Below are 19,581 nucleotides of genomic sequence, written 5' to 3'. Positions count from 1 at the left end.
TATATATATAAAATTTTATTTATTAATTATTCCTCAGTAAAGCAGAAGGAAAACTATAAAGAAAAGTCACAGACCAAGAAGAAAAGAGACCACTTGTCCAGTGTGGCTCAGTGATTGAGCACCGACCCATGAACCAGGAGGAAGGTAGAGGGAGAAAGAGAGAGAAAAACATCGATGTGAGAGAGAAACATTGGTTGGTTGCCTCCTGTATGTGCCCCAACCAGGGATCGAACTCACAACCTATGTATGTACCCTGACTGGGAATCGAACCCTCCAACTAACTCAGTCACACCAGCAAGGGCTTTTTTCAGTACAGTATTATACTCAGTGCTGTGATGAATTCTTTGGAGCGTGTCTGTCTGTCTGTCTCTCTCTCCCTCTCCCTATTGTATAGTCTATACTTATCTTTATGGATATAATGAATCTTTCCCATTTATTAGATGGACTAGCTGGTACGTGCACATGTCACATCCCCAGTGGGGGTTGTGCAGGAGGCAGCTGATCGATGTTTCTCTCTCATCGATGTTTCTAGCTCTCTATCCCTCTCCCTTCCTCTCTGTAAAAAATCAATAAAAATATTTTTTAAAAAAGTAGTATTCAACTTTTAGGGACCTTGTTAAATAAATTATGATAAAAATGATTTAATTCCACATAATGAAAATTATGTTGTTGAACAATATTTAAACTTATCAGAAACTGCCCATGGCCCATGGAATAACATTAATGGGGGGAGAGGGGGCAGAAACAAGATACTAAATTTTTCATAGAGTGTAATCTTACTTTAAATATAAATGTGACTATGATGTGGAAAAGACACTGAAATCAATTAATCTGATTGTGGTAATCACTTCTGGTTGCCTCCTGTATGTGCCCCAACCAGGGATCGAACTCACAACCTATGTATGTACCCTGACTGGGAATCGAACCCTCCAACTAACTCAGTCACACCAGCAAGGGCTGCTTATTTTTCAGTATTATACTCAGTGCTGTGATGAATTCTTTGGAGCGTGTCTGTCTGTCTGTCTCTCTCTCCCTCTCCCTATTGTATAGTCTATACTTATCTTTATGGATATAATGAATCTTTCCCATTTATTAGATGGACTAGCTGGTACGTGCACATGTGTATATGTGTGCACGTGTGTGCAAGTTTGTGCATCTATTTGTCAATCAGTGATTCTGAGTAAAATGAAAGTTTAATGCTAGCGAGGCAATCTAAACATATGTCTTCCTGGTGGCTGGCCCTGCTGTGTATGAGTCTTATCTGATCTGCGGTCACAATTGCCCCTTGTCTGTGCCTTTTGTGTAACTCCATTTCTGCTCAGATTCCCTTTCTACTTTGTCTGCACCATGTATGGCGTGCCTTATTCATTCCAGTTCACCACCCACTTAGAATTTGGCAAACGGACTTATACTTCCTAAGCCAGGCTGTTCAACGAGTTAACTGAAGCAAAAATTTACTCTGCTGTGCGCGCGCGCGCACACATACACACACCAATAAAAGTTGCAGGAAAATAATTTCAGTTGACATTGTACTGCTTGGTATGGCAAGCTTCCCTACCCCACTCTCCATCAAAGGTAAGAAGACATTGATTTCAAAGCTTTCAAAAAAGAAGACTAAAAGATGGGTGGAAATATCTTGAACATGATGATCAGAACAGGGAGAAAGGAGAAAGGCTTGAAAAAATCAAATAAAAACAAAACGAAATACCTAACATTTTTGCCTTATACTCTTCTGGCTTGCAAAGACAAAAACAATACAGATATGAAGCAATGTCAATCACATGCAAGACCCAGGGCCCCATTCTGACCCACTTTGGTGGAATGGATTCTTTTTGTTTTTTTAAATATATTTTATTGATTTTTTACAGAGAAGAAGGGAGAGAGATAGAGAGTTAGAAACATCGATGAGAGAGAAACATCGATCAGCTGCCTCCTGCACACTCCCCACTGGGGATGTGCCCGCAACCCAGGTACCTGCCCTTGACCGGAATCGAACCTGGGACCCTTCAGTCCGCAGGCCGACACTCTATCCACTGAGCCAAACTGGTTTCGGCTGGTGAAATGGATTCTTGGTGAAGAAATAGCTCTATCTTAAGTCCTCAGTCACCCTCTATTCTATCACCTTCTTTTCTTTTTTAAAAAAATGTATTTTAAAAATATATAAATAATATATTGATTTCAGAGAGGAAGGGAGAGGGGGAGAGAGATAGAAATATCAATGATGAGAGAGAATCACTGATTGGCTGCCTCCTGCACGCTCCCTACTGGGGATCAAGCCCACAACCTGGGCATGTGCCCTTACTGGAAATTGAACCGGGGACCTCTTGGTCCATGGGATGACGCTCAATCCATTGAGCCACCATAGCTGGGCATTATTTTATTTTCTTTAAAATACTCATCACTCTGAAATAATTTATTTCATTTATTTTCTCCTTTTCCCCATTACTGTTATCCATTGTGCTTATTAGGTGTCACCAGAAGCTATCATATTTCTCTCTATAAGCATGAGATAAATATTTGTAGGGTGAGTGAATGAATGAAGAAATGAAAAAAAAAGATAAAGGTACTGAATGGGTTACCTTACACACTTAAAGATACATATTTGTTTAATAACTGGAGGAGATTAACCAAAGATTAATTCATAAGATTAGAATTCATTTTTATGCTGCCTTCTAACCATTTTTATCCTTGCTATTGATAGTTATGGAGTTAACATCCATAGACTCTTAATAATTGGATAGTGAAAATTTTAAAATGAGCCTCTATTAATTTCTTAGGAGCATATAGAACTTCTGGATAGTGTAAAACAAATATTCTCTGCCCAATAAACAAGTTTGAGTATTAGATATAAAATTCTTGAATATATTCCTATTGTGAACTGTAAATGGGGTGAGCTTTTTAGATAGAAGAAAGATAATAGGAAGTGAAATTTCTGTTTATAATATCATAGGTAGGCTCAAGTAGATTGTAAGAGCCAGCTTACAATAAAAAACATACCAAAGATCATTAAACTAGAACTGTAGCCCTGGCTGGGTAAATCAGTTGCTTAGGGCATCATCTGCTGTGCCAAGGTTGTGGGGTTGATCCCTGGTCAGGGCACATACAAGAAATAACCAATGAATGCATAAATAAGTGTAACAACAAATTGATGTTTCTCTCTCTCTCTCCCCCTCTAAAATCAATAAATAAAATTTATAGAGAAAATAATAAAATGGAAACATAAAATTTTAAAAATCACTTAGAGGAATAGAAAAATAAGTACTGATTATCTCCAAACAAAGAATAATATTATTATAATTTAATTCTGAGCTTCCTTATAGAGGCAAAGAGGGAAGCTTACTGATCCATTATATACAATTCTCAAGAGTGGTAAACTTAATTTTCTGATCGTGATTTCTAAAATGAGGACATTTGGTGACCTTTTTTGAGCAGTGGAGCCACAGTATGGACATGTCCTTTATTTCCCTCACAGGATCACCCAGTATACTCCGTACCAGCCAGAGGTGTCTCAGGGGAGACTGGAGAGTTTACTGAATTACCAGACCATGGTGTGTGACATCACAGGCATGGACATGGCCAACGCATCGCTGCTGGATGAGGCGACCGCAGCTGCAGAGGCGATGCAGCTGTGCCACAGGTGAGAGGCCCAGGGTGAGACTGTCAGAGTAAGGGGCATCTTCCAGACTCTCTCCTCTTTGTCAAAAACTCTGATTATTTCCTGAGGATGTGTGCCTAGAGGTAGAATGTCTGGGTCATGGTGTATAGTTAGTTCATTGCTCTCCAGTTGCTCACCTTTTTTCTTTCTTTGCCTTGTGAGCACATTTGCTCTATCTGCCTGGAGAATTCTCATGTAGATGGTCATCTGGTTGGGAAATCAGCCCACACTCATGGTGTATTTGTCTGAGGTTTTGTGCTTCTGGTCCTGAATGCCCATGTAAGTCTCTTGGCTTCTGCAAATTGGAGAGGTGGTGAGTCCCAAACTCGCTCAACACAGGTATGGAGGCCTCTAAATTGCAGCTAGAGGCCCTTCTGCTTTCCAGGTTGCCTTGGGGGCTCTTCCTGTTATGGATAAACAGCTACAAAGGAATGCTGCCCACTCACGTCTATGGTTATTCTTCCTAGCTTTTCATTTATGGTCATCATTTCTCTTCCTCATCCATGTGCTCTCCCATCTACCACCACCGATTTTGCTAAATAAAATAGGAATTGGATTTCAGTGGAAATCTATTCAGTAAAGCTCCTTGGTCATTATTGCCCCAGTGTTTTTGATACTGTCGACATAAGAAATGTCTAACCCTGTGAAGAATTTTCATAAGAGTGTATTTGAGTCTAAATGATGCCAGGGAGCAAGATCTCAAATGCTCAGGAGAATAACAGGTTTGCAGCTCCTTTTATGCATTTGAAATTAAGGAGGGAATGTAAGGAAGATTACATGGAAAGGCGAAAGAGTGAGATGGGGATGGGATTACAGGATAGTTAAGATTATGTGCTTTCTTCACATTAGGGCTTATTTCAAAGGTGTTTTAATCTAGAGGCACAGAAACAGTGGACAGGGCTTGCTTAAGGCAAAGGTAAACCTTTCTCTAAAGAAATTATATGCCTGGAGCATGACTACCCACCGTAGCCTTCCCAGTTGGGAATTAATGATCAGATCACCCTGTGAGGTTACTTTCCATAGCAGTCCTTTTTGGGGGGTCCACAATGCTATGCTCGGAAGTCCCCTAAGTACCATCTTTGCTTTGCATTCTTAGAAGTACTCTGATTTCTTTAATGTTCATGCTTGAATGTAATTTTCCTTTTCAACAGACACACCAAGAGGAGGAAGTTTTTTGTTGACCCTCGTTGCCACCCACAGACAATAGCTGTCATCCAGACACGAGCCAAGTAATTACTTTTATTCACATTTTGAACTAGGGACACCATCATGCTCATCTTGACTGGTTCTCTTCCTTACTTCCAAACTGATTGGAGGTGAACCTGGTTTAAATTGGGGTTGTTGAGTTTTACTTTCCCTCCCACTCTCTTCTCAAGATCTTGCTGGTAAGTAAACGGTGTCAGAATTGAGGAGAAAATACACAGTGCTTTTAATTGCCTTTGCTTTCTATTATCATGTGGGTTTTTTGTTTGTTTTTGTAAAAAGAAAATTTAAAAAATTTCAACGATGTTGCAGAAACTTTGAAAAACAGAAGGGGGAAATGGAATTCTCACACAACTGTTGATTTTGTGTGTGTACATAGTTGTAGTCTGTTGTAAGTGTAGAATGATGTAGAAGAAAGTGTATTGTATTGACTAGTAGGTGTTGCAATGAGATCACACAAATATCACACAACTACCATTTGTGGGTGTATTTTTTTGCTTTCTCCTTATAAAAGCTGGGTAATCTTCCTGCTACCCATGCCACCATCCCTTTCGAAGGGGTTACTCACAGATGTTGGAATTAGATGGTTTTGGGAACCTAAAGGAAGGTCTGTCTCCTCCATGTCTTACTGATGATTTTCTATTCACCTAAGACAGCGGTTCTCAACCTGTGGGTCGCGACCCCTTTGGGGGTCGAACGACCCTTTCACAGGGGTCACCTAAGACCATCGGAAAACACATATATAATTACATATTGTTTTTGTGATTAATCACTATGCTTTAATTATGTTCAATTTGTAACAATGAAAATACATCCTACATATCAGATATTTACATTATGATTCATAACAGTAACAAAATTACAGTTATGAAGTAGCATCAAAAATAATTTTATGGTTGGGGGTCACCACAACATGAGGAACTGTATTAAAGGGTCGAGGCATTAGGAAGGTTGAGAACCACTGACCTAAGACTTATCCAAAGTGAAAGTGGCAATGGTGCTGCTGTTACAGATACTGGTTCTTGAGCCCTACCAGGCAGTTTCTGGTCTTGTCTCAGGAGCTGGTTCTGGCAGGAAAGGGGAGTAGTGCCTGTGGATGAGAAAAACAGAAGCTGAGCTGTTGGATGCAATTGAGTTGGTTTGAAACACTGTTACCACTGAAGGTCTGGGTGTAAGGTGTGTGTGTGTGTGTGTGTGTGTGTGTGTGTTGGGATGTGGTGGTGGGTGGGCATTGAGAAAGGACACAGGTTATGAATGCTATATTATGGAAAAGAAACTGTAGGCTATTTGATTTTTCCTTACAAACCAAAAACATGATTGTTCTTTGTCTTCTCTCTTTCCAGATATGCTGGAGTCCTCATTGAGTTGAAGTTATTCCACGAAATGGACTTCAGTGGGAAAGATGTCAGTGGAGTGCTGTTCCAGTACCCAGACACTGAGGGGAAGGTGGAAGACTTTACTGAGCTCGTGGAGAGAGCCCATCAGACTGGGGTAAGCAAACCTCTCCTTGTGGGGTCCATGGAGGTATGTCTCAACTTTGAATGATCAGTTCTGGTGTGCCTTAATTTACATACTTTTATCACTTGGAATGTAAAACTGTCTTTTTCCTTCCTTCTTTCTTCAAGTTTGTTTTGTTTATTGATCCCTGGCACATACAAAGCACTCTAAATATTTTAAGTGAATGAATAAGTGAAGTACATGTAATATGAACCAACTCTGCCGGTCTGCTTGTAGTGGAGGCGATTGGCTGCTCTATCACTGCTCTCAGGGAAGATAACAACCTTGTCCACTTTCTCGTTTCCTTTCTAGAGTTTGGCTTGCTGTGCTACTGACCTTTTAGCTCTGTGTATCTTGAGGCCTCCTGGAGAATTTGGGGTAGACATCGCCCTTGGCAGCTCACAGAGATTTGGGGTGCCACTCGGCTATGGTGGGCCGCATGCAGCCTTTTTTGCCGTCAGAGAAAGCTTGGTGAGGATGATGCCTGGAAGAATGGTGGGAGTTACAAGGTAAAGCAACTCATGTTTCTCCTTTTTTATTGTGGCCATGATTTTCCCTGCTCCTCTCTTTTTAAAAATAATACAATTTTTTATTGATTTCAGAGAGAGGAAGGGAGAGGGAGAGACAGATAGAAACATCAATGATGAGGGAGAATCATTGATTGGCTGCCTCCTGCATGCTCCACTCTGGGGATCGAGCCCGAAACCTGGGCATGAGCCCTGATTGGGAATCAAACCGTGACCTCCTGGTTCATAGGTTGATGCTCAACCACTGAGCCACGCTGGCCGGGCCCCTGTTCCTTTGCTTGATCACAAAAGTTGTTGGTTGTTCTTTAAACCTAACTGGGTCACTTGGGGTTAATTGAAGATGTGTACAACGTAGATTCAGAAGGGAGAATCTATTTGGGGTGTGAACTAGTTAGTACCTCTTCTCAAATGCCATGAGTCTGTACATGTTTGAAAAAGTGTGTGGGTAATCCATGCCATAGTTGTTCTGAGGTTACATATATAAATTTACTAAAGTTGAAGAGTGCTTTGAGAGACTGAATATTTTTTTTAATTTTATTTTTTCCAAGTAGCAGAAAAATCTTCATAGTTTATTTGCCACATCTCATCGTAACAAAAGGCTCTGCCCACCACAGAACACTGCAATATCGTGGCCTTCTCACACAGCATTCACTCACTAGCACCTCACGCTTTGGGGACACAGGGTTGAGTTTTCCTAGGCTGTAAGATCTTTTTCATCTGTTTGTTCACCATGTCAGCTGCTTCTGCAATATCCCTTTTATGCTTCTTGTTTCTTCTTCATCAATAATATGTCCGTCAATTGCTTATCCGAACACTTAGTGGCTGACAGGTCCCCATAACCTGACTAAGATAAACTGCTAAGAGATGCTTGCACAGCAGGCTGTCATTCTTCCAGAGCACGGAGAAGGCAAACGCAGGACATGAACAGTAATGACAAGAAGCCAAACATGTGTATGTTTTACCAGAACTTCCAAGCACCTGGTAAACATGCCTTTCACTAGGCGATGAGATTAAAGTGATGGACTGTCGATCAACTAGGTCCAAGGCCTGGAGGGCTGATGAGCCAAAGACAAACTTCAGCAATAATAGATGCTCATCAGGAATGCGTGCTCTCGCACACCGCCTTGGCCATCTCGCTCAGGAGCTCCTCCACCACGGACGGCAGCGTGACCTCCAGCAGCCATGGGCCTGCGGGCGCTGCCTCCTCTAAAGGCCAGCGGAGCCCAGGACCGGCTGAGAGACTGAATATTTTAGATGTGTTTTATATCTAATCATTTTCTTTCTCAAAAGTATTATGCTACACAGCATTTTTTTAAAAATATCTTTTATTAATTGTTTACAGAGAGGAAGGGAAAGGGATAGAGAGTTAGAAACATGGATGAGAGAGAAACATCCATCAGCTGCCTCCTGCACAACCCCTACTGGGGATGTGCCCGCAACCAAGGTACATGCCCTTGACCGGAATCGAACCTGCGACCTTTCAGTCCGCAGGCCGATGCTCTATCCACTGAGCCAAACTGGTTATGGCTACACAGTTATTTTAGATGTGTTTTATATCTAATCATTTTCTTTCTCAAAAGTATTATGCTACACAGTTATGTAAAGATAAGTGCAATAAGAGATTATCATGCACATATTGAGTGAGATCCACATTATTTCCTAGAGGCCCGCCACTCGGCCATTGGACCAATTTCCACAAGTACTTTCTTTTTTTAAAAATATATTTTATTGATTTTTTACAGAGAGGAAGGGAGAGAGATAGAGAGTTAGAAACATCGATGAGAGAGAAACATCGACCAGCTGCCTCCTGCACGTCTCCCACTGGGGATGTGCCCGCAACCCAGGTACATCCCTTGACCGGAATCGAACCCGGGACCCCTCAGTCCGCAAGCTGACGCTCTATCCACTGAGCCAAACCAGTTTCGGCCACAAGTACTTTCTTGAGTCCTTCTCACTGAAGAAGCTCCCCAGATTAATAATTTAGCCCGGCTGGTGTGTGTCAGTGGTTGAGCATTGACCTATGAACCAGGAGGTCATGGTTCAATTCCTGGTCAGGACACATGCCCAGGGTGCAGGCTTGATCCCCAGTAAGGGGTGTGCAGGAGGCAGCCAATTAATGATTCTCATCATTGATGTTTCTATTTCTCTCTCCCTTTCCCCTCCTCTCTTAAATCCATAAAAGATTTTAGATGAATGCCATGATTATTCTTTCTTATTTTTTTATCCTACTCTGAGGACATGTTTTCTATCGATTTTAGAGATAAAGGGAGAGAGAGAAACATCGATCTGAGAGGAAAACATTGGTCGGTTGCCTCCCGTATTCACCCCTGGGGGACGAACTTGAAACCTGGTATGTGCCCTGACTGGGAATCAGACCTGAGACCCTTCAGTGCTCCAACCAAGTGAGCCACACCGGCCAGCTGAATGCCTTGCCATTATTGGGAAATTTAGCATGATCTTTTTGACCCTTCATAAAAACTGATATACTGATGTAAGTGAATAGTTTGGAGTTGTGAATGATGGTGATGGGAAGTTTAAAAGTACTCTCAGTTTGCCACAGGGTAGCAAAAGGCGCCTTGTTTTTTAGTGTAAAAATAAGTTTCTTCAAGTATTCTCACATTAGCTTTTTTCCCAGTGATGTCTTCACCAGACAAGATGAGGCACAGGGTGTTACAATTTAAAAAATGTAATATATTAATTATTGTTTGCTGATTTTTATTTTTCCACTTACTTATGCACTCATTGGTTGATTCCTGTATGTGCCCTGGCCAGGAATTGAACCTGCAACCTTAGCATATTGGGCTGATGCTTTAACCAACGGAGCTATTCAGCCAAGGCTGTCTGCTGATTTTTATATTGAACCTTTCTGAAAAATGGACCCCAAAGTGTATTGAAAGAAAGGATGAGACTGCTAAATATTTTTGCTTATCCAAATTTTTAATTGTATTAGGAGGGGAAAATGTTGATTAGAGACAAGCGGTAAGCTGATTAACATAATTTTAATTTATAGCTGTATAGTCATTTCAGACTTCTAGTACAGAGAAGCTGTTTTCTTTGTCAGATATTTCTTTTTCCTGAGTCTGCCAAGAAGCTCAGAGTGATAATTAATCCTCAATCACCATCATTATATTTGGCTGGGTAATTCCTGGAAAATTTCCTTTCAAGTTTCCCAGCCTTAATATCTCTATCTGGGTTCCTCTAATCCCCACAGTACAACTTAAAAATTAGTAGTTCTAGTTAGAAGGGATGATTTGGAAGTTGTTTCTTTATGGCCTTGTGCCCAAGTAAATTTGCTAAATTCACTTCAAGCTGGGAAGGAAAAAAGCAGGTCCATTTATGACAATTCCTGGTGCTGTGATTACCTGTGCTAATTGGATGTTTTATTCTTGGCCCAGAGATGCCACCGGGAAAGAAGTGTATCGTCTTGCTCTTCAAACCAGGGAGCAACACATCCGGAGAGACAAGGCTACCAGCAACATCTGTACTGCTCAGGTAGGTCACAGACCTGGCCTGTCCCCTGAATGCCTTATCGTCTATTTTACAGACATGAGCTACTCATTCATTCACTTCATTGTTCACTAATGTATGCTTCGCCGGGAATGTTAAGATCTTACTGCTAGAGAAGCCTTGTGGTCTTGTCAGAAACAAAATACCATGTATTTTACTGGTGCTCTGTGTATGCACACGCTTCATACGTTAGGGTCTCTAGCATTCTTGTCCATAGGGCAGGATTATTATGGGTGGTGACTGGGCCCCTTCTCTTCAGGCTCAGATGGAGGCCCTCCAGGATGGGATGAGGAGGGCAAGGTGAGTGTGGTTTAGGTGACGATACTTGAGGGGATGGTCCCACTGGCAAGCTGGTGGTGGTCACAGGGTACTATCACTGGGAGCTCATGAGAGGCATTCCCGAAGTGGGTGGGATAAAAGACGAGGAGTTTCCAGGAAGTTGCCCAAGGGCGCAGGCCAGGGGGAGCAGTATTTTCTGATATCCAGCCAGCTTCTAGGGTCAGGTAGAAGGCCATTCTGAGCACATGGTCTATTCTGAGTCTACCTCTTTCAGTCAGGGTCAGAGGAGGAGAGAGATCTCACAGACACCTCAATGGGCAGTCCACTCTCTTCCCTCTCAGGGCATTGGCTCAAAGCACCACCAGGGTTTAGAAAGCCTCTTCAGGGAGCAGTTGATAAGGTCTTCTTATAGTTCAGTCTTTGGAGACGTTACTTTCTTTTTTTAAAAAAAAAATTATATTTTTATTGATTTCATAGAGGAAGGGAGAGGGACAGAGATAGAAACATCAATAATGAGAGAGAATCCTGGATCCGCTGCCTCCTGCACGCCCCCTAGTGGGGATCGAGCCTGCAACCTAGGCATGTGCCCTTGACTGGAATCAAACCTGGGACCCTTTAGTCTGCAGACTGAAGCTCTATCCACTGAGCCAAACCAGCCAGAGCTGGAGATGTTTCTTCAGTTGGTTTTCTTATATTATTTTTTGCCTCAGGAAGGTAAGAGCTCTTCTAGTGTCACAGGAAGGAATCAGTTGTCACAGAATTTTCCTCTGTTGACATCTAATGGATCTTTACATGATGCTTTTACTATCTATAGTTTACACTCCATTTGTTGAATTCTCTGCTTACATATTTTCCCTTCCTCTGCAGCTGACTGTCCCTGTCTTATTCTTTCTTCCCATCTTCTCCCAGAAGGTATCTGTCTGATCATAAGTGCATTAGAGTTTTCTAATTCTCCAGGTAAACTTGGGCTGTCTACAATGAACAAGTTCTTTTAAAAAATACATATTTTTATTGATTTTGGAGAGGAAGGGAGAGGAAGAGAGATTGAAACATCAATGGTGAGAGATAATCATTGATCAGCTGCCTCCTGTACGCCCCCCACTGAGGATCGAGCCCACAACCCAGGCATGTGCCCTGACCAGGAATCAAATGGACCTCCTGGTTTATAGGTCAATGCTCAACCACTGAGCCATGCTGGCCGGGCTGTTAATTCTTTTTTATTTCTTCTAGTTTATGTATAGCTGATATTTCCTTATTAAACTGGATTATGAAAGATCTCTTTTTCTGCAAATATTAAAGTGATGTTTACCCTGAAGATAGCTATACTCTGTCTTCTCTGAATTTCATCTTCTCATTCTGGAGATCTTTTAACTCTCTGTTGTCTATTTCATTTCATGTGTTTCCTTTGCAAGATTGATTTCATTAAACAAGTGACAACTCCAGTGTCATTCTCTTTGTAAGCGTGAAATTATTCTCTTTGTTAAAAGATGACTGATATATTTTGAGCTGTCCCTTGAACACTCTGTGTCTTTGACTCCAGATTTCTACCTGTAACAACTGCACTGTCATCTTTGCCACAGATTCTCCATTTATCTCTTGGTTATTGAAATTCACCTTCTACTGATGTATTGAAGGCCTCAGGAGAATTGTATTCCCCGAGTTCCTCTGTTTTTGAAAACTTTTGTTCTTTTTATCCTTGAAGAACTGTTTGAGTACAAAATTCTTAGATGTCGCTTTTCCCCACTGCGGTCTTTATGGCTCCTCTGTATTCCAGCATTAAATTTTGTATCTCATATCTACGACAGCCTGATTTTCCTCTTTATGGATGGCATGGTTATATTGCATGTATGGGACCCCTTTATAATGGTCATATTTGCAGGTTTAACATAGTGAGTCCACAGTATCTTGGATGCTGTGTCTTTCCCTCAGGTGTTCCAGCTGTGTTATAAATGGTCCCCAGGTATCATAGAGAATGCAGGAAATCTGATCATTTTGTTTTGTCTCTGTTTTCAATTTGGCATCTCAAGTCAAAAGAATAGTTCCTTCTATTAATTGTCTTCCATCACATTGTTGAACATAATTCCTTAAATGCTCTTTGTCATTTTAGGCTCTCTTGGCGAATATGGCTGCCATGTTTGCAATCTACCACGGTTCCCGAGGGCTGGAGCATATTGCTAGGAGGGTACACAATGCCACTTTGATTTTGTCTGAAGGTGAGCCACATATCTTTTTTAAAAAGTTGTGGGTATAACAAAACTGATAAACATGAGTAAGTGAAATTGAGAACTCACTGTATGTTCAATTCTTTATACAGAATTAAAAGTCACATAGTCAATGAACATATATAATTTCAACCTCATTATTACTCAAAGAAATGTAAATTGAAACAACAAAATAGTTTTTCTCCCATCACACTGGCAAAGATGAAAAAGAATGCTGATATTGATATGACTTCTATTTTTACAAAAAAATTATATTTTATTGATTTTTTACAGAGAGGAAGGGAGAGGGATAAAGAGCTAGAAACATCAATGAGAGAGAAACAACGATCAACTGCCTCCTGCACACCCCCTACTGGGGAGTGCCCGAAACCAAGGTACATGCCCTTGACCATAATCGAACCTGGGACCCTTTAGTCCACTGGTCGACGCTCTATTCACTGAGCCAAACTGGTTAGGCTGACTTCTTTTTTTAAGAACACTTAAACAATATATGTCAAAAGTCTTTAAAATATGTCTATAATTTGATGCAGAAATTCTACTTCTATGTATAAATCCAAAGGAAATAATAAAATAGGAAAGTAAAGGGTTTCCATTGAAACACTGTTGACAATAGCACAATCTTGGAAATAGCCTAACTGTCCAATAAAAAGTAGTTACATTATGGTACATCTGTAAGTTTGACCATATACAGCCATTAAAAACAATGATATGGGTTTTGATTTTGAGAAAAGCAAAATGTTGATGATATATTACAATTATTTTTAAAGTTAAAGAAATATATGTATGTGATCTATCACACATACACACACACACACACACACACACACACATACACACACATACACACACAACTTCTAGAGGAATATATACCAGAATGTAACCACTAGTTATTTCTGGATGGTGATTATGGCGACTTTTCTTCTTTTTTTTTATATTTATATTAGAGGCCTGGTGCGTGAAATTCATGCACTTGGAGGGTCCCTTAGCCCGCCTGCGCCCTCTTGCAGTCTGAGAGCCCTCGGACATCCTTAGTGCTGCTGCGGAGGTGGGAGAGGCTCCTGCCACCATCACTGTGCTCGCCAATCGTGAGCCCGGCTTCTGGCTGAGCGATGCTCCCCTTTTGGGAGTGCACTGACCACCAGGGGCAACTCCTGCATTGAGTATCTGTCCCCTGGTGGTCAGTGAATGTCATAGTGACCAGTAGTTCCGCTGTTGGGCTGAAACCGGCTTTCCGACGTCCCCTGAGGGGTCCCAGATTGTGAGAAGGCACAGCCAGGCTGAGGGACTCCACTGGTGCACGATCAGGGCCGGGGAGGGACACGGGAGAATGACCAGCCCCCCTGAGCTGGCCTGGAGCCTGTGGGCTGTAGGCAGCTCCTGCATTGAGTATCAGCCCCTGATGGTCGTCAGTGCATGTCATAGTGACTGGTCTTTCCACCTGTTGTTTCATTGTTTGGTCAATTTGCTTATTAGGCTTTTATTATTTAGGACTAGAGGCCCAGTGCACAAAATTTGTGAACAGAGGGGGTCCCTAGGCCTGGCCAGCGATCGGGGCCCATCAGGGCCTTCTGGCTGCTGGCTGGGGCCTTCCTTTGTTCCGCACCACCCCCTGGTGGTCAGCAGACATCATAGTGAGCCATCAAACTCCCAGTCTCTTGGTCAAACTCCCATTGGGACAATTTGCATGTTAGGCTTTTATATATATAGATTTTACAATTTTCTGTAGTATAGTAGTAAGCATTTAATTTTTTAAGCAGCCACAAAACACGGTAGGGCAGGAACAGACTGTTTTAGTAGGATTTTAAACTTTATTTCTCTGGAAAATGTCAGTGGCAGAGGAGCAGGTTTCTGTGGGGGAATCTGGTTGATCCTCCTCTCTTGTTTAGGTCTCAAGCGAGCGGGGCATCAACTCCAGCATGACTTGTTCTTTGACACTTTGAAGATTCAGTGTGGCTGCTCAGTGAAGGAGGTTTTGAGCAGAGCTGCTCAGAGGCAAATCAATTTTCGACTTTTTGAGGATGGCACAGTAAGTCGAACTTTCAAGTGTTTGTTGTTTTCTTCTTAACAAAGTCTCTAGGTTTTCATGACTTTTTTTTATTGCATAAATTTTCATGCCTTTTGTCATTAAAAGTTTTCCTCTTGCCCTGGCCGGCTTGGCTCAGTGGATAGAGCGTCGGCCTGCGGACTGAGAGGTCCCGGGTTCGATTCCGGCTGACGGCACATGCCTGAGTTGCGCGCTCGTTCCCCAGTGGTGGGTGTGCAGGAGGCAGCCAGTCAATGATTCTCTCTCATCATTGATGTTTCTGTCTCTCTCTCCTTCTCCCTTCCTCTCTGAAATCAATAAAGAAATATATTTTTTAAAAAAATTTTTCCTCTTTATTTAACATGTTAAGCACCATGTAAATTACCAGTGACTGACACTATACTTTCCGGAAAGGAAGACAAAACAGGCTTGGTGCTTAACATGTTAAAAAAAAAATCAATATTGGAATTTTGGGCACAATCTATTTTTTTAAAAAATATTCTTTACTGTTGAAAATATTCTTATATCCCCTTTTTTTCTCACAATGACCCCTTCTAGCCCACCCCCATCCCCCAATCTATTTTTTTTTAATAAACCATTTTCATTTCTAGTTTAGGGACATTGTAATCCTTCAAAGGATATTTGATTTTCATCTTTCCTTAAGACTGTGTTTTCATAAAGGAGACTTTTAGGCACATATTTTCTTACTGCTCTCCTCACAATACGACTTTTCAAGGTAAAGGCCCTGATAAATGATGTAATAAAGCAAGTTAAGAAAAGAAAAAGGGTGAGGATATCCAGTACCAATAGAAGTACCCTGCAACCATCATGGTGTTAGAGTCCAGAAGAGGCTTATAAAACTAAATCCTGTGAAGTCTGGGGCTGGTCTTAGTCCCTTTCGCCTAAGGGCCAATTTGGTAACCAACTGGCACCCTGATATTTTAAAAGGACTGGGAGTTTTGTCCAGCATCTTCTCACCTTTGACCTCTCTTGGGTCTAGAGCTGATGTTTTTTTCTCTTTTGTTTTTATTTCTGTAGCTTGGTATTTCTCTTGATGAAACAGTCAGTGAAAAAGATCTGGATGACTTGTTGTGGATCTTTGGCTGTGAGTCATCTGCAGTAAGTGAAATAAAAGCATGCATTTCTTATAACGACTATTTGAGGTGGTGTCAAAGATGGGTTTGCTTCTTGTGGTCCTGAGTATGCATGGGAGAGGGGAGGAGGTGTGACATTGGTGGCTTGCTGTTAAAATTATGGCACTGACTGTCCCTGGCAGCAGTGACTGCTGATAGAGGTTACTGCTGTGTGCCCTACCCAGGACCATGCACCCAGGCTATTTGGAAGGATTGTCCTTAATATAGAGATTCATGACATTGGCATCTTGGTTATGTCGATTCTGAGAAAATTATGATACCCACTCACGCAAAATATATTTATTAAAGACCTAATATGTGCCAGGTAGCATGCTGGGTCCTGAGGATCGTGGTGAATTAGACATGATTCCTGCACTCACGGCGCTTATAGTCTAATGAGGATTCAAACAAGCACAAGATTGCAATCCAAGTGATGTGTTATGATGGGTGATATCTGAAGATGCTCTTTGAGCACAGAGGAGAGTCTTCTTACCAGGATTTGGAAGAAATTATCCTAAGCTGAGATCTGAAAGATGAGTAGGAGTTATATAGTCTAAGATGGCACTATTGAAGAGGAGGATGGAACCAGAAGTGTTCCAAACACTGGGAAAAACAGCCACAAAGGCTGGAGGAGAGAGATTCCTGAGAACTAGAAGCAGTTCAGTGCGATTGAGATGGTTTCTAAGACATTGAAATAGCAGGGACATGTGAGGATAAAGGTTACATTCCATGGAATAAGAATGAAAGAGAGAGGTGTCAGTGACTACCTAGACCTGTGGCCAGGTGTTAATCACAACTTTACACGGCCTGGTGCATAGGAAGCCCTCAGTAAATATTTGATGAATAAATCAATGAAAGAAAACATTTACTAAAGAAGTTGAAATAGGTTTTAGAGTGTTGAATGTTGCTGTCCTGGTTGTCTGTATCCTCTTTGAGAGTGGACTTCAGTATAACAAATGGAAATCATCAAAGAAGTATCATATTAAACTTTAATTAATAAACAGAACTGAATAAGCATCTTCCCTCTAACAGTGGTTCTCAACCTTCTGGCCCTTTAAATACAGTTCCTCATGTTGTGACCCAACCATAAAATTATTTTTGTTGCTACTTCATAACTGTAATGTTGCTACTGTTATGAATCATAATGTAAATATCTGATATGCAGAATGGTCTTAGGAGACCCCTGTGAAAGGGTCGTTTGACCGCCAAAGGGGTCGCGACCCACAGGTTGAGAACCACTGCTCTAGAACTTTACACTACTTTTAATCACAATTATTCATTCCACATGTTTGAGGCATGTTTATGGAATGAACAGTCACTGAAGCCTGGGGCAGAATGAGGAGCAAGTGATCTATTTAATTATATATTCTCTATATTGAACTCTTAATAGATAAATGATTTGCAAATAGTTTCCCCTCCTGTGGGTTATTGCGTAACTCTCTTGACAGTGTCCTTTGATATGCAAAAGTTTTTAATTTTAATGAGTCTATTTTTTGTTGCTCATGCTTAAGAAACCATAGCCAAACCCAAGGTCATGCAGATGTCCCCCTGTTTTCTGCTAAGAGTTTTATAGTGTTAGCCTTTAAAGGTAGGTCCTTAATTAATCCATTTCAAGTTATTTTTTTTGTATATTATGTAAGATCTGGATCCACCTTCATTCTTTTGCATGTGTAAATCCAGTTTTCTCAGCACTGTCTGTTGAAGACATTGTCCTTTTCCCCATTACATGATCTTGGAATTTGAATTTCATTAGAGTTGTTCTCAAAGATGAAAGATCAGTGTCAAGTGAGACTACTACCTGAGTGTTATCATGGTAACTTTTTAAAAAAATATATTTTATTGATTTTTTACAGAGAGGAAGGAAGAGAGATAGAGAGTTAGAAACGTTGATGAGAGAGAAACATCGATCAGCTGCCTCCTGCACATCTCCTACTGGGGATGTGCCCGCAACCCAGGTACATGCCCTTGACCGGAATCGAACCTGGGACCTTTCAGTCTGCAAGCCAACGCTCTGTCCACTGAGCCAAACTGGTTTTGGCCATGGTAACTTTTTTGATAGCCTTTTAAAATAACTTACCAGAACTCACTTATTATTCAAGGAACGTACAGGAGATGTCAACTTTTTTTGCAGTAAAAATTGTACAGTTTTCCTTCTTTTCTGTGGCTGAGGTCAATAGAACTTAAAAATAGTGCTCTGGAGATTTTCACCATTCATAACTCCTGACACCTGTCAGCACACATGCCAGATGCCTGGGGAGGTGGTGAGTGGGCAGGCGGGGCTGCTTGGGGACTTCTGATGCTCTGTGAGGATACTTGCTGACCTGACGCCTGGGTGTCCACACGTGGTTCTAGGCACAATTCCTGTCCTTTAGTTTCTGTGGTCTCTCCATGCAGGAGCTGGTTGCTGAAAGCATGGGCGAGGAACGGAGAGGTATTCTAGCCACTGCCTTCAAGAGAACCAGCCCGTTCCTTACAAATCAAGTGTTCAACAGGTTTGTGTGGCCAGTGAGACTTCTGCACTTTGTGCCATGGCTTGGGAGCGCAGTAGAGAGTGGCTTCTGACTTGGATGTGATATTCCCTTAATAATAAATCATCGCCATAAGGATCCCATTGCTGATTTGGGCAAAGCACACATTATTTTCTGTTGGCCCTGACCCCTTGGCACTGTCACCCCTAATTCTACTCATCAGGCAGCGGAGAGTTTAGATGCCTAGTTGCCAGGCTGAAGAGCATACCCAGGAAGTCAACATCCTCTTCTTCCCAACCTTCCTCTTATGCCCACAGGATGCTTCTTGTCCTGGGCCATCCACTGAGGTCTGTGGGGTGCCATGCCCTTCCCTCTGATGCTTTGTTGGCATGGCCCAATGTGATGTGTATGTTGAAGGTAGATCTCAGTGTGTCTGATCTTTCAGGAGGATACGTATGGACTCTTACCTAACTAGATTGGCCCCAGTCATGCGTTTTGTGTTCACAGCTATCACTCAGAAACAAATATTGTTCGATATATGAAGAAATTAGAAAACAAAGACATTTCCCTCGTTCACAGTATGATTCCACTGGTAATTATTACTTTTATTACTCTTTGGGTCACATGTGATATGCTGCAGGAGGGGTGAATGGGTGGCCATGTGGGGAGATAGAAGGGCTGAGCATACGGATCATAGGAAATAACCAATGCAATTTATTTTGGTTGTGCTTCTTAAAGGGATCCTGTACCATGAAGCTCAACAGTTCATCTGAACTTGCAGTAAGTAGGTCACTTCTAAGAAGGAACTTGTGCTGGCTGTACATAACTAGAGAAAACTGCTACTGGGCCGGTGAATTAATAACTACTTTAATAATCCTTCTCCTTGTTCTTCAGCAATCTTGGCAGAAACCCCAATTTTACCACAACCTGATCATTTAAATTTATGAGTCAGCTTATTTTGAAATATTGAAATAATTAAATATATAGTATTTATACCTTCCTACCCTCCCACCATCTTTTGTTAAACCTGCCACATGAAAAGCTTTTATTTTGATCAATTTGTGGTT

The 19,581-nt window shown here is 41.5% G+C and overlaps 1 protein-coding gene and 1 pseudogene across 1 annotated transcript in view; one reads left to right on the top strand and one right to left on the bottom strand.

Annotated features, from left to right (window-relative positions):
* GLDC (glycine dehydrogenase (decarboxylating)) overlaps positions 1–19,581 on the top strand; it is an 82,292-nt gene that overhangs the window by 23,543 nt on the left and 39,168 nt on the right. Inside the window, exons 4-14 of the mRNA XM_006774841.1 lie at positions 3,473–3,637; positions 4,807–4,884; positions 6,202–6,349; positions 6,668–6,864; positions 10,278–10,374; positions 12,776–12,881; positions 14,777–14,916; positions 15,952–16,032; positions 18,441–18,538; positions 19,022–19,106; positions 19,253–19,294. Coding sequence (XP_006774904.1) covers positions 3,473–3,637; positions 4,807–4,884; positions 6,202–6,349; positions 6,668–6,864; positions 10,278–10,374; positions 12,776–12,881; positions 14,777–14,916; positions 15,952–16,032; positions 18,441–18,538; positions 19,022–19,106; positions 19,253–19,294 — 1,237 coding nt within the window. The remainder of the gene's footprint in view (positions 1–3,472; positions 3,638–4,806; positions 4,885–6,201; positions 6,350–6,667; positions 6,865–10,277; positions 10,375–12,775; positions 12,882–14,776; positions 14,917–15,951; positions 16,033–18,440; positions 18,539–19,021; positions 19,107–19,252; positions 19,295–19,581) is intronic.
* LOC102770726 lies at positions 7,431–9,318 on the bottom strand (annotated as a pseudogene).

This window comes from Myotis davidii, unplaced genomic scaffold, assembly GCF_000327345.1.
Source record: "Myotis davidii unplaced genomic scaffold, ASM32734v1 scaffold408, whole genome shotgun sequence".
Classification (NCBI taxonomy): Eukaryota; Metazoa; Chordata; class Mammalia; order Chiroptera; family Vespertilionidae; genus Myotis; species Myotis davidii.
Note: the sequence above shows the minus strand (reverse complement) of the source record. Positions and strands in the feature narration are given on the sequence as shown.